This window comes from Leiobunum rupestre, chromosome 4 (assembly GCF_980474605.1).
Source record: "Leiobunum rupestre chromosome 4, qqLeiRupe1.1.hap1, whole genome shotgun sequence".
Lineage (NCBI taxonomy): Eukaryota > Metazoa > Arthropoda > Arachnida > Opiliones > Sclerosomatidae > Leiobunum > Leiobunum rupestre.
Genome location: NC_143387.1, coordinates 26,862,763 through 26,876,607, shown reverse-complemented (window position 1 = coordinate 26,876,607; position 13,845 = coordinate 26,862,763). Strand labels below are relative to the sequence as shown.

Here is a 13,845-nt window from a genome sequence, read left to right as displayed (position 1 = left end):
GAATCATGAAAAAATATTATACTATTAGTTAAATATTAACCTACATTCGGTTTAATTCAATGTTTTTCAAAATTTATTTAAAAATAATTGTATTTTGTGGATTTTTCCTATTTGACTAACGTTAAATTTTGGTCGTAGCGAAAGCCTGGTGGGAAAATATATACACGTTAAATTCAGGCATGGAGGAAAGAGGGTAGGGAGATGAATTGATTTTCGAAACTCTATCCGGCTTTTGATGCCGAACTCCCCCAAACGGGTGGATGGGGCTTGAAAAAAAGAGGGAGTGCATCCAGGTAAAACTTTTGTCACGTGATATGGTTAGCTACCTGGCTCCCTCTAGGCTATGCCATGGCCATGCTCTAACGGTTCCGGTTTTTGAAAACGCCTAGATTTCACAAACTACCATCTATTTATATTTTTGATATTACCATGATATTACTTACATTTTACTCATGATTTAGGTTAATTTTTTTTTTAAATGGGAAGATATTGCGTTTATAGAAATTGTAAAAGTTACAGTACATCAAATAATCCGGGTGTTAAAACCATTAAATTTTATCCCTTGCCAAAACCCAAGAGAAACCTTGAAAAGTGCATGCTGATGCCTCTTAGAAGTGAAATTTTTATTGTCGAGCAGCCCAGTTTTTTCATCTTGAAAAACTGATAAATAATCGACAGCATCTGTTGTTATTTTTTTAATTTTTGTTTTCTTTATCTCCTCTAATGCATCCTTAAAAGATTAGGGAATGATAAGTTAAAGCCTAAAACAGTAAAATACCCCAGCTATTCAAATTATGTTTAAGAATCCTGTAACTTGGAATTTCAAACTTCTTGAAGTCTTCTTCTCCAGTATACTTACAATTACTTCTTTGGGTCTCCCAATATACGTTACCTAATACAGGTTAGAAGCATTACTAAGTATAGTGGGTAAGGTATCAATTAGAAATTTTTCGTTAAAACCAATACCTAAAAAGAAAAGTTATTTGGAGCTAGTGTCAGTGAACGTATTTACTCCAAGGCATACCATTTATTTTTAGTTTTATAATTTTTTATTTACCTTTTTCGATGTTGTTTAGTTGTGTCTTGGAATGCTTTTTAAAATTACGTGATTTATGATAACTATGATCCATAATTATATTGAAATTAATAATAATAACTTAAATTGAGAGGAAATAAAAACAGACTAAAATATAATAATATTCCGAACGCATGGCCTTGTAGATGTATATTGTTAATTTGTTATATGGAAAGAGGGCGCGATGTAACTGCTACAGCAGGTTCACGTGACAAACCCCTTTTTGTCGTCCCCCAATTCTCCCACCTTTGGGTGGAGAGCGGCACGGAAGGGGAGCGAAGCACCCCACTTATATCATAGACATAATAAAGAAATAGACCCAAGATTCTACGGGGGGTAAATACGGGAGCGATAACTAGCAGACAGCCGGTATTTGTTCCGTATTCCTGTGGTACCACGTTTAAGCGACGCCTGTCGATTAGGCGAGAAAATACAAAATCATCACGTGACACGTCACACATGTTCGTGTTTGTAATCTTTTAGGTACTCTGACGTGATTCGCGAATATTTTGGCTGTGATAATTTAAAATAAGGTAAATTTTTATTATAATTTTTAAATAAGTCAATTAATTCTTTCAAAATCCAAATAAAAAGCAGCAGATGATCTTATAATAAAAAATAAAAAATTGTATTTGCGAAATGATATTTTGTCAAAGGCTTAAGTAACTATCCGGTTTGTTGTGGAACTTGTGGTTATGGCTTGTTATGGGAATATTCTGAGATTCTAAATTGTAAACAAAAGTAAATGGAATTTTGATGAAAAGGATGATTCTACCTTGGATTAATAATGATTCTACTAAAGGTATGTAGCTATTGTCCTTGAAAAAAAATTAGCTTTGACAATTTAAGTCTGATGGCTTGACACTTCATATCTAGATTTTTGTCCTTCGCTAATTTGTGGAGTCTGAGCTTGCAATATAAATTAATAACTTTCTTAATGATGATGTTCGATTCCAACTTCAGGATCAAACATGTTCGTGGTGATCTGGTAAGATGTCCATGCCAACAATATTTCGTAATACAGCAAGTTCTAGCAAGACTACATTTCTTTTATAGAGAGAGGAATATCTCTTCATAACAACTAAACAAAATTGGCTAAAAACCAAGGAGATCTTACTCAAATTATAATAACATAATTAAACCTACACGAAATGATCCTTGGTCAAAATTTAAAGGTGAGAAGTTAGCATCACCGGTTTTTTCTATTTCACTTTCAACTGGATGTAATTTCTTTAAATTAAATAAAAAAATTATTTAGACTTTTGTTACTTGTTTTAATTCTATGGAAACCAAACCAGAGTTGGAATGGCTTTTGGTGTGACCCACCTTTTGCCGTTTACAATTTGTATATCCCGTTCTAAAAAGTGATCATTACAAATTAAATCATGATTTGAATGTATCGCGATTTACAGCAATTGTCCATTGAGAAAGTGTTGTAGGTTTCGTTATAAAAAGATTTTAAAAGAAATGTAGTCTTGCTAGAACTTGCTGTATTACGAAATATTGTTGGCATGGACATCTTACCAGATCACCACGAACATTTTTTATCCTGAAGTTGGAATCGAACATCATCATTAAGAAAGTTATTAATTTATATTGCAAGCTCAGACTCCACAAATTAGCGAAGGACAAAAATCTAGAAATGAAGGGTCAAGCCATCAGACTTAAATTGTCAAAGCTAATTTTATTTCAAGGACAATAGCTACATACCTTTAGTAGAATCATTATTAATCCAAGGTAGAATCATCTTTTCATCAAAATTCCATTTACTTTTGTTTATAATTTAGAATCTCAGAATATTCCCATAACAAGCCATAACCACAACAAACCCGATAGTTACTTAAGCCTTTGACAAAATATCATTTCGCAATTAGAATTTTTTGTTTTTAATTATAAGATCATCTGCTGCTTTTTATTTGGGTTTTGAAAGAATTAATTGACTTATTTAAAAATTATAATAAAAATTTACCTTATTTTAAATTCTCACAGCCAAAAAATTCGCGAATCACGTCAGAGTACCTAAAAGATTACAAACACGAACATGTGTGACGTGTCACGTGATGATTTGGTATTTTCTCGCCTAATCGACAGGCGTCGCTTAAACGTGGTACCACAGGAATACGGAACAAATACCGGTTGTCTGCTAGTTATCGCTCCCGTATATTTTTGGCAAATCAAACTCCGCGTAAGGTGTCTATTTCTTTATTATGTCTATGACTTATATCATCTCCCTACCCTCTTTTTTCCATGATTCAGGCGATTGACGGGGCCGCTAAAGCACGGTACGCACGATCGAAGTTGGCCAAGACAGTACAATAAATTTAACTAAATCATGTGAAATTAATGGCGTTTTAATGGGAGGTCAAGAAATGTAGAGTGTGGATCAAAGGACTCAGGGGCCCCCCAGTTCAGGACAATGGTGGTCTGGTCACAATTACTCTGGCGTGGAGACGGGCAGCGGGCGTTCGTTCATTAAACGAACCATTAAAGTTATTAAACGAACCTGTAACCGGGCGCACCAACCGCTGGCCCCCAACGCACGCAAGCCCTCCACCCCTACCCCACCACGACAAGGCGTGACCTCTAGGGGCTTCGACAGTAATAACGAATGCGATGCGACAATGCTCTAAAGTGGTTTTTCTGGGCGCTGAGAGCGATGAAAACGTTTGGGGTAAAATTGCTCGTCCTCAGTAACAAACGCCACTGAACGCGGCGTTGAGAACAATGACAACGAACAAAACCCCTTTTCGTTCGGGATAAAATAGCTCGTCCTCTGTAAGCAAACACAACTGAACGCGGCGCTGAGAACAAAGAAAAAGAACAAGACCCCTTTTCATTCGGGATAAAATCACTCGTCGTCTGTGAGCAGCTGCCGGAGAACGCGGCACGTCCTTGCTTAGAGGAAGTTTGCTCTCTGTGGGCGGAGATAATTTTGCCCGAGCTATATGTCTCTCGCTCAGAGTGAGCACGCTCACGTATGGGTTGTCCAGACCAAATCTTGTGAACTTTCAACTAATTCGTGTCTTTCTCTGATAGAGCGGACGATACTATATTTTCTTTCTCTTTTTTTTTGTGAATAATCGTGCGAAAAACAGGTCATTTGTTTCTTATTCAATGAGCGCGATTACTGGTTTTTAAGCTTTTATGTGTTTTGCCCACCACTGCCTACTATGTTACTTATGGCAAAACTAAATTATCTTTATGCTATTCGATAAGTGATATGTTATTTTGAGTATTTTTTTCTGAGATAAAATGTTATCACAAACCAATCTTTTTTCATATTTAATTTGAAGAAAATGTGAATAACAAAAAGATTTCCTATTAAATCTGTTGCTGCTCTCAATAAATACACAAAAATATTTCAAGTAAAAAAATCAATTTTTATTTAAGAACTCTTTTTTAAATTCTTCATAGGCTCTTTTTTCCTCTTCATCTTCCTCTTCATTTTCACCCTCTTCATCTTGTTTGTGATGTATGTTAATATAAACATCAGATTCGGATGACGGATCCCTTTTCACATTTTTGTAAAGCACATCAGAAACACGTTCTCGTAGTGTCATATCTTTGGCCAGCTTTTTCATTTCCCTATCTTGTTTAGCTTTTGTAGCTTTACCTTTATCTTCTTTCAGTTTTTCATACTGAGGCTTATATTCCGTTTCATACTCCAAAGCCGCTTCGCGGATGGCTTGAAAAAAGTCATCTATTCCAACACCAGTTACTGCTGATACACCTACAGCTTTTAAGTTTTTATAGAATTCATCCAAAACTAAACTCATGGATTGGGCTAAATTTGATGAATAAGTTTTTTCATTTTGAATTGCTGCTTCAAAAGCTTCAAAATCTCTCATCCATTCCAAAGCGAATGAATGGTTTTGAATATCTATTTTATTAAGTACAACAATAAAAGGGAGTTTAGTTTTGTATAAAATGCTACATGCGTAGAGCATATTCGACATAAAAGTCACAGGACTAATACTTCTAACAATGTCCATGATATAAACAACAACTGTGGGGAATGAAGAAGCCAATGTTTCAGTTATAATAGTTCCAGATGCCGACCATGTGAACACTTCAATTTGACCAGGTGTATCAAATATCACATATTCATATTCTGAGCTTCTGTTGTCTATAATTTTCATGACTTCATCAAATTTAGTACAAAATAAGTTCAGGGATGTAATAATGCTTCCATTAGGGCCCAGCCCATATTGCTTCATAACTTCTTTGTATTTTATGGTATCACGAATGTCAATGTTTGCAGGGTACGGTACTTCATGACAAGCGGGATCAAGATTTACTACATATGGAAATTGTTTTTTGGCATGGAGATGGGCTGTAATTCTCTGTACAAATGTTGTTTTTCCAGAGCCTGCCATTCCTAGAACAATAATGCAAACTGGCTTCCCCTTAGACGGAACATTTTGATTCAAGCTTCCTAAAGATGTGCCAATTTCATCTTCGCCAAGGGTTAACTGATCAGAATTGTTAATTGCTTTAATTTCATCGTCATCCATCTTCTCTGCCATTGTGTCTCAAGAGATTGACTTCAATAAAAAAATGAACTTTCCCTAAGACCTTTACTAATAAAAACAACAACTTATCTTTCAAAGAGCAATGCAGCAGCCGATAGAAACTGGGGGGGGGGGGGGGGGGGGGGGCAGGTTTTTATTGCTGTAGTTGAACCATTGAGTTGGGAATATTAATCTAGAGATCCAATCAAATCTGCTCCCCGTGAAACAAGTTCTTGAAATTTACGAATGTGCCGTCTCCTCTAAAATGCCGAGAAAACGTTATCATGTGACCCGTGGCGCCATCCATTATTTAAAAACAAAATATCTTTTTGCTGGAAAACGCGTCTTTTTTTTTTTTTTTCAAAATAAGAAAGATATTTATTTGGTGCCTATGACAGCGGGGTCTTCGCACCACACACTCCAAAATTACATAAAAGGACTTAGCACCAGAACAAAGAAGAGGAAAAATTAAAAAACAAAAACGAAAATAGAAAAAACTGACAACAGACGAAATCTAATGACAGCCAATTAAAAAACTAGGCAAAACAAAGGTAGGAACTTAACATTAATTGATTTTCGCCACTTTAAAAATGTCACAAAGATCGTTAATAATCGCCAGGTCTCCATGCTGAACTGATTTTTTTACACCATTTCTATTTGTATCATATTTGCCGGTGACTAGAGAACCCAGGAGCCTAGAAAACGCGTCTTATTTGAACGAACCATTGAGAGATAGACGGCGCCACGGGTAGAATGATAAAGTTTTCTCGTCATTTGGGAGCAGACGGCAGTATTCTTATTTTTTTTAAACTTGTTTCGCGAAATACTGAAATCCGACGTTTTGATTAATATTCCCAACTCAATGAGTTGAATATAGCCGGTGAGTTGAACTACACTATTTTTGAACAGAGCGGCTCCTTGCGGAATAACAAGAATGGATAGAAGTAGGTCTGCCCTACGTTGCCGAAATGCATTATCTCCAAAAATGGCATTTCGAGATGCATCGATTTTCGTAATTCTTATGAAAAATAACAATACTACAGTATTTAGGTAACTGAAAACTAGTTATGGGTTTCTTTTAGTCCGTAATCTAAATAAGACAACGACTATCGCCAAAACTAAGTAAATCTCAGAATAATTTGAAATAATGCGTTTTGTATGTTTATATTTGGCTGAAACTCTTGGCAGAAACGCATTATGTGGTATAAAAATACTAAGTAATGGCCATTGTGATTGTTACCCTGGGAATGCAGCTGTAGAAATTTAAGCAGACGAAATTATACGAAATTAAGACTTTTATTGGTTAATAACGACATAATGCGTTTCTGCAAATTTTCGACGGTCATTCAGGGCCGTAACCGGGGGGGGGGGCGGTCGGGCCGTGCCCACCCTGAACCGTATGGTTGTATGTACAATTTTTTTATTTTTTTAAATTTGTTTCCATTGCGTGCCCCCCTTGAAATCAAATCCTGGTTACGGTGCTGCGGTCGTTAATGCGTTTCTGCGGAGTATTTTCGAAACTTCGATTTTAATGCGTTTTTTATTTTTACACCTCGGAAACTAGACCATATAGAAAAATATTACATCAAATTTAGACTCAGCGCCCAAAAATTAGTATGAGGAGCATTCAAACTCAAAAACGTAGGGCAGTGGTGTATATAGCATTGAGCCTTCACACCATGTGCGCCAGATTCAAAATAAAACTAAATAGAAAATTTATAAACATTAATAGCGAACAAAGCAATAAAATGAAAACACAAACCAACAAAAGATTAACATACGCGACAAAAGAAAAAAAAACATAAAAAAGAGAAATAATAGTCAGACCTTGGAGTATGGGTCGATTCATCACTCACCTTCTCCCATCACACGACAAAGGTTGTCAAGAAAATAAATAAACCAGGCGCTCCTTCTATTTTCGGTCCCCGCGCCTGATACGTACCCTATACCAGTCACTAGAGCTTCCTCAAATAAATTATGCCTCGGAGGTTTGGAGCCCGCAGATGGCTGGAGATAGAGACCAACTGACCAAAGACCACAACCGATTCACCTAGCTAACGACAGGCAGTGGCGTCGCTAGGGTGTTTTAGGCGGCGCTTGAGCCACCTGTCAAATTTCTGAAGCGCCACCTAAAATTTCCGAGAAGCGCCACCTAAAATTCCCCATTTTTCCAATTCACTTGTCGAAAAGTTTCTTCGAACTTAAAAATGGCCATCAAAAATTTAATTTTTCATAGTCGGCCTCAATATTTCAACTTTAAAAACCTTTTTAGGAGCTCCCCCCTCCCCCATATCACTCATTATAGGACGCCCCTGACCAGTGCTAATGGCTTAAGCGCCACCAGTTTTGAAATCCTGGTGACGCCACTGACGACAGGGCTTGAAACCATTAGGCCTGAGATGCGGAACTCCAAACTTGCCATTGACGCCTCACTATTGCGACATACTATCAACGACCTTCTCCAACTCTGCCTTACAGGCAGATACTTTCTTCAACTTCGCCACTCTTCGAAAAACGAGAGGTCATAATGCCAAGATAGTCAAACCACATGTCCGTACTACCACCCGTCAATGGCACTTTTCCGTCCGTACAATTACCTTGTGGAATAAATTACCCAGCGATGTACTCCACTGCATCTCATAGACTCTCAGTAACCCCGCGCTGTTCCCATTTATCCCGTTTATACTATTGCTTTCACATTTTTTTATTTTTTTCTCATGTTTAACGTATTTTTTTATTTTTTTCTTCTTCTATATCATACTATTGTCATATCTCCATAAGCCACAACCTGTAAGATTGCACAAAAGCTTACTGTAGCTTAGCAGCCTATTATGTATTCAAATAAATACATAAATAAAGTTAGCAAGTCCAAAAAGCGTTGTGAAGTATAACACAGGTGGCGGAAATCACGTCGGAAACTCCGGCGTGGACCACTTTGGGAGGTTCCCAAGAAGGGGTTGAAGGGGGAGGAATGAAAACCAAAGCTTTCTTTCTAATAGTTTAATAGCTTTTTTTTTGTTAACAGTCATTTCAGACCATTCATGGTCCACTGCGCACGCTCACTTCACTTGCACCAGGCACGGCCAGCTTAGATCCGCTCGCTTCCTCGTTAACATTAAAGACGATTAAAACAGGCGAGTGGATCTAACTTGGCCGTGCACCAGACGGCCTGTTCAAAGAATGTCAAATCACGAACTGCGTATTACGAGCTTGCCGCACTGATAGTGTATACACAGTCCGTGGTAATATCTATACCTTTCTTAGTCTAGTCGAGGTCTCCCTGGAGCCAGTCCTACCAATACCCTTTCTCCCTTTACCTGTTTATTGTTTATTATCTAAGCTAAATGTCAATACGTTTTCAGGCTCTGACAGATGGTCCTTTTTGAAATCCCAATTCAGCTCCTTATCCTTCCCCCTATTCGCGACCGAAAGCTATCACCACGTCCTCTTTAGAGTGCCGTTGAGAGATAGTCAAAAGGACTGGTGGCGTATTAACTTTTTAATGCTATGCAATTACCTAGAATCGTTTCGGTGGCGAATTTTTATTTATACTGCTTGCATATGTAATATAATTACTCATAAGTATGCCACTAGCTCTATTTCTTCAATAACGGTTTGCTTCACAGATATTGCGTTATCCGTACCCTACGTAATAGAGTAGTATCGCTCTGTAGCTTTGGGCTATGGCCGCCATTTTGAGGGCAGTTTTTTATCTGTAGGAAAAAGCATGGGTGACGTCGACATACGTCACGCCGATATTAGTCTATATTTGACGTCATCGAATCTCAAATGCCGATAATGCCGTAAATAGCTCTACGTCTGATAAACCGACGGCCATTATTTTAATAAAAAACCGGTTTGAACAACCAAGGCTTAGGAGCTAAAATGAACTACAATATAGTGTCAAGTTCTGTCAATGTAATTAATTGGCAAATTAATGAAATTCTCGGAGACTCACGTTCTAAATTGTCAAATAAAAGAAGCAAGTTTATTGGAAAAAATAGTTGAAATTCAGGTTGAGCTTTTCAGGCGCATCTACAAGGTTGGAGTCTTTGCAGATTCTTTTGAGCCTAGCCGGCTTGATATTGGTTTTAATAAAAGCTGGTGGAATATTCCACTTCGACGGCTTGTTCCGTTTTCGGTCATTAATTCCCCCAACCTTTTACATTTCTAAATTACTCATAATTTAACTTCATCCGCACAAACCGAGCGAGTTTATAAATTTCAATAAAACTACATTGGGCTCAAGGTTAGTAAATTTTAGGCTATAAAAGGTTGCCTCGATACGCTGTGGTTGCTAAGGGCTAAGGTTGGTAACTTCGTTGCTAACGAACATCGTGATGTCACTGAGATGAGATCATATTGAAAATCAATGGGATCTCATCTGGGTGACGTCAGCAACAGACGAATTTTGAAGGCAATCCAAAAATTCTTTCAAACCGTTTATCGATCGAGACCCCGTCGCATTGGGCTGACTAAAATTCCGAGTTTCCAACGCAAAAAATTCCTTCTCATTTTCGAGGTTTTCCATTGGTTTAAATAAATATGTTACTAGCCAATAGTGTGACGCCCCAAATTACTAGGATGAATAAAAAGGTTAATATCTAACGTAGTCCACCTTTTTACTGGTTCGTGGTGAAACAAACCCTTAGTGAAGATTTTTGAATGGAATAAAGGTACAGTGGCATACTTATGAGTAATTATGTAATGGCGTTTTTCTTTGGGCTGCTCTCTCTGCTCCCGGAGTGCTCCGAAAGTCCTTGCGTGTCCCATTGTCTTTCGAGAGCAGATCCCGCAGAGATTCGCGTTTACCATTGGGACGTTGCTCCGCGAGAGAGTGGCTGATTTCTTGCTCTCTGTTGATCCGAGATAAATGACGGATCAACGGATTCGGAGCAAGTTTTGTGGAAAATGGCGGCGGTCAGGGAAGAAGATTTCATTATTATGTTATTATTAGAATCTTCATCATCAAGTTCAGAGGAGGAAGATTTTTTGGAACATATTTTTAAGGATAAAGCAGAACATCCGAAAATTGAGAGATTTATTAAAAATGTAGTGCATAGATTTTCAAATGAGGAAGTACATAAATTTATTACTACCTCTACTATATTGTAATGTAATAGCGTTTTCCATTTGATTGCTCAAGATTCGCTCTGAATCTGTCTCTATAACGTCATAGATCTCACCCCAATCGACTGGAGTAAAACCGCAAATGGAACATTCCACGAACATATTCCCGCGCTTTGTTGTTTTTCGTCTGCTAGTAATTTAAATTTTCGCGTCTTGGTCTGCCATTTTGCCAAAAAAATCTAAAAGGAACACGCGAAAATTTGCTCCGATCTCGATCTCGATCCGTTGATCTGTCGAAATCGGCAGATCAGTTTTGGGCGATCTCGGAGCACCCGAGAGAGCGAAATGGAACACGCGAAACTTGATTGGAGCAGATCCGAGCACGCTAATGGAACATAAAATGTTGAGAAGAGCGATCTAGAGTGCTCGAGAGCAGTCAAATGGAAAACGCTATTAATGTAGACTGTAGACTAATATGAAAAAATTATAGTTTAGGGATAATTTTCGATTAACCCGTGAAATGTGTTATTCCCTCGTCGCGGAATTTGAAGCTTCAGAGTTCTTTCCATTAAACAATAAAGGACATGGTGGCCGTAGTGCTATTACTGCCGAAAATCACATTTTGACTCATTTTTACGGCGTTCTAGGCCTAATAAAACGCGTCTGAATTATATACAAGAAAGTTCGAGAAACAATTGTTTCTCATTGGGAAAAGCGCGCCAAAAATACTGATCCGAAAAAAGTTACGTTTATCATTGGAAAAGTACTCTCGTCCGCTCTCTTAAGGATCGATGACGTCACACGTCAATTTTTTTTTATCCGAAAGGGAGTTGAGAGTGGTTTCGGAGCAACCCAAAGAAAAACGCCACTACTTCTTGGTCAATTCCCCTTAGTGCCACGGTCCACTGCGCATGCGCTCGCGTTCTCATCAACAACTAATTCTGAATGACTGTTTTGTTTACCCATTTCCGGAACGTGAACTCTGGAGCTAATATTTTCGGAGTTCCGGTAGACGAGGCAGTTATTTCGAATCTAGGGTGCGAGGTTTACGGCTCCAAATGGAGCTTAGGTCACACAAGCATTTGTATTGATTATGGCCTTACAGGGTTATGATTGATGAAATAGAGTAGTATCGCTCTGTAGCTTTGGGCTATGGCCGCCATTTTGAGGGCAGTTTTTTATCTATAGGAAAAAGCAAGGGTGACGTCGACTTACGTAACGCCGATATTACTCTATAGAAGCTACAAAAGGATAATATTTGCATTTTTATTTTATTTGCCTCACCTAGATAGAGTAGTTTCGGCCAGGAATACTGGCTTCGGTACACCAATGGTCCTATTAAGTTTTGATAATGCCATGACTTTAAAGGGGGGTATGAGCAAAGATAATGTAAACTCTTACCCTAGATTCGAATACTGAGAGCTTTCCCATTGACGGTTTTGTTACGAAGCGTTTACCCTTTTCCGGCACGTGACCTCAGAAAAATCGGGTTCCATCGGTTGCGTTAAGGCACAAACCATGGAGCGAATTTTTTCTGAGTTCCAGCGGGAAGTGGGTAAACGCTATCGGCAACGCGCGAGAGAGTGATTTCGAATCTAGGGTATGAGTTTAAAGGGCCCCACCAGCGTTTGAAATTCCTCAGTTTCCCGCGCGAATCGCGGACATAGGGAAAGCTACGACACGTCGTCTGCTACCTGATTTTCTGGGTGAATTTTTCAAACACCGGTGGGGCCCATTAAATTATCTTTGGTTGCGGTAAGGACCGTAAGGCGCAAACCATGGAGCGAATTATCTTTGATTTACGATACTGTCTCAGTCTGTCTGTAACACTTTTTATAAATATTACCAGGGGAAACTAGATTTTAATACGTTTTGGAGAACGTAGGACTGATGACGAAAAAGGAAAAGGCTGATATGCAGAACAGTACTAACTTTTAAGGGTTGGGAATTTTTATCGTATTTCAACGCATTTTAGGTTTTTTTTTAACCATACTAAGACTTCTGTGTGATGTTGACTTATACATCGTCGAATGTATGTATTGGCGCCTAACGGCGCACAGTGGGACGAAACGAGAAAAAAGTAGGCGCCGCGAATATCTCCAAACCTGTTTTAGGTAGAAAATTGCAATTTTCAGTGAGTAGGGGAATACCTACTATGAAAATATTGATGACCTTGAACCATGTCTTCAAGGTCATCCAAAAATTATCTCGAAAACCGTAAGAGTTACGAAGATGGTTTCAATTAGAAAAGTGTTCCACGTCCTATTCTAGGTCTACATAGCTTTGATAAAGGAAAATCGTATTTGGACGTTTTTCATAATGTTTCTGGGAGACATTGTGATTTAGTGCTTTATCTTTATAATTTTATTTGTGCTACAGAGGGACCCGGATGGATATGGGTTATTGATATTTATAAACCAGAATACTACTAGAATCGAGAAATATTACTACTTGTATAATATTATTTAATAATTTTTTTAAAATCTAAGAATTATTCGTATCTTTACACTTTTTAAGAGCAACTAACAAAAACAAAAGTACCTATTGTTAAAAATAGCCCAAAGGACTTCGTTAACACGTGTGAAAAATCTACAATTTCAAAGCATTTGCGAGGGTAAGAAAAGTTCTTATCGACTGAATCTCCACTTGTGCAATCGAAAACAGAATATTGGCGCCTGACGGCGCCACCCCAACCCCATTCTTGCTATCACGATGGGCCGTCTATAACGCGACCTAGAGGACAGTACCTAGCCATAACGCATCAAGTATTGTCCAAATACGTGGAAAACTAAAATAGTTAATTGATGTTCAATGCTTCACATTGGCCCAAGTAATTAATTGATATTCAATTAGTATAGGCCAAAATGAAAGTTTGTTTTCATGTGTCCTACTCTATCTCGGGGTAGAACAGCCAGTGAAATCTCAGAATAATACCAGTGAAAAATCACATTCCCGATAACTTTTTATTTACATGTTTGCGGATAATAATTAATACACCATTAAATTCAGCGTAAAAAATGCTACCAAAAAAACCGGAAAATAATAGGGGGCTATTCTTCACATATTTATTCAATCTTGAAATCTACAAAGAAAAAGCACCACACTTAATTTAGTTTTACTTTATTTGGCATTTCTCTACTTACCAAATAGGTGTTTCTGGGGATTTTTTTTGAGGTGGAATGAAACGCG

At 37.9% G+C, this 13,845-nt stretch overlaps 1 protein-coding gene across 1 annotated transcript; it reads right to left on the bottom strand.

Moving 5' to 3' along the window:
* Positions 1 to 4,434: 4,434 nt before the first annotated feature.
* Positions 4,435 to 5,703, bottom strand: LOC149947316 (GPN-loop GTPase 1). The gene has a single exon (XM_090171434.1). It carries the CDS (start codon positions 5,599 to 5,601, stop codon positions 4,450 to 4,452), a length of 1,152 nt encoding a protein of 383 aa, XP_090027560.1. The 5' UTR covers positions 5,602 to 5,703; the 3' UTR covers positions 4,435 to 4,449.
* Positions 5,704 to 13,845: the final 8,142 nt, after the last annotated feature.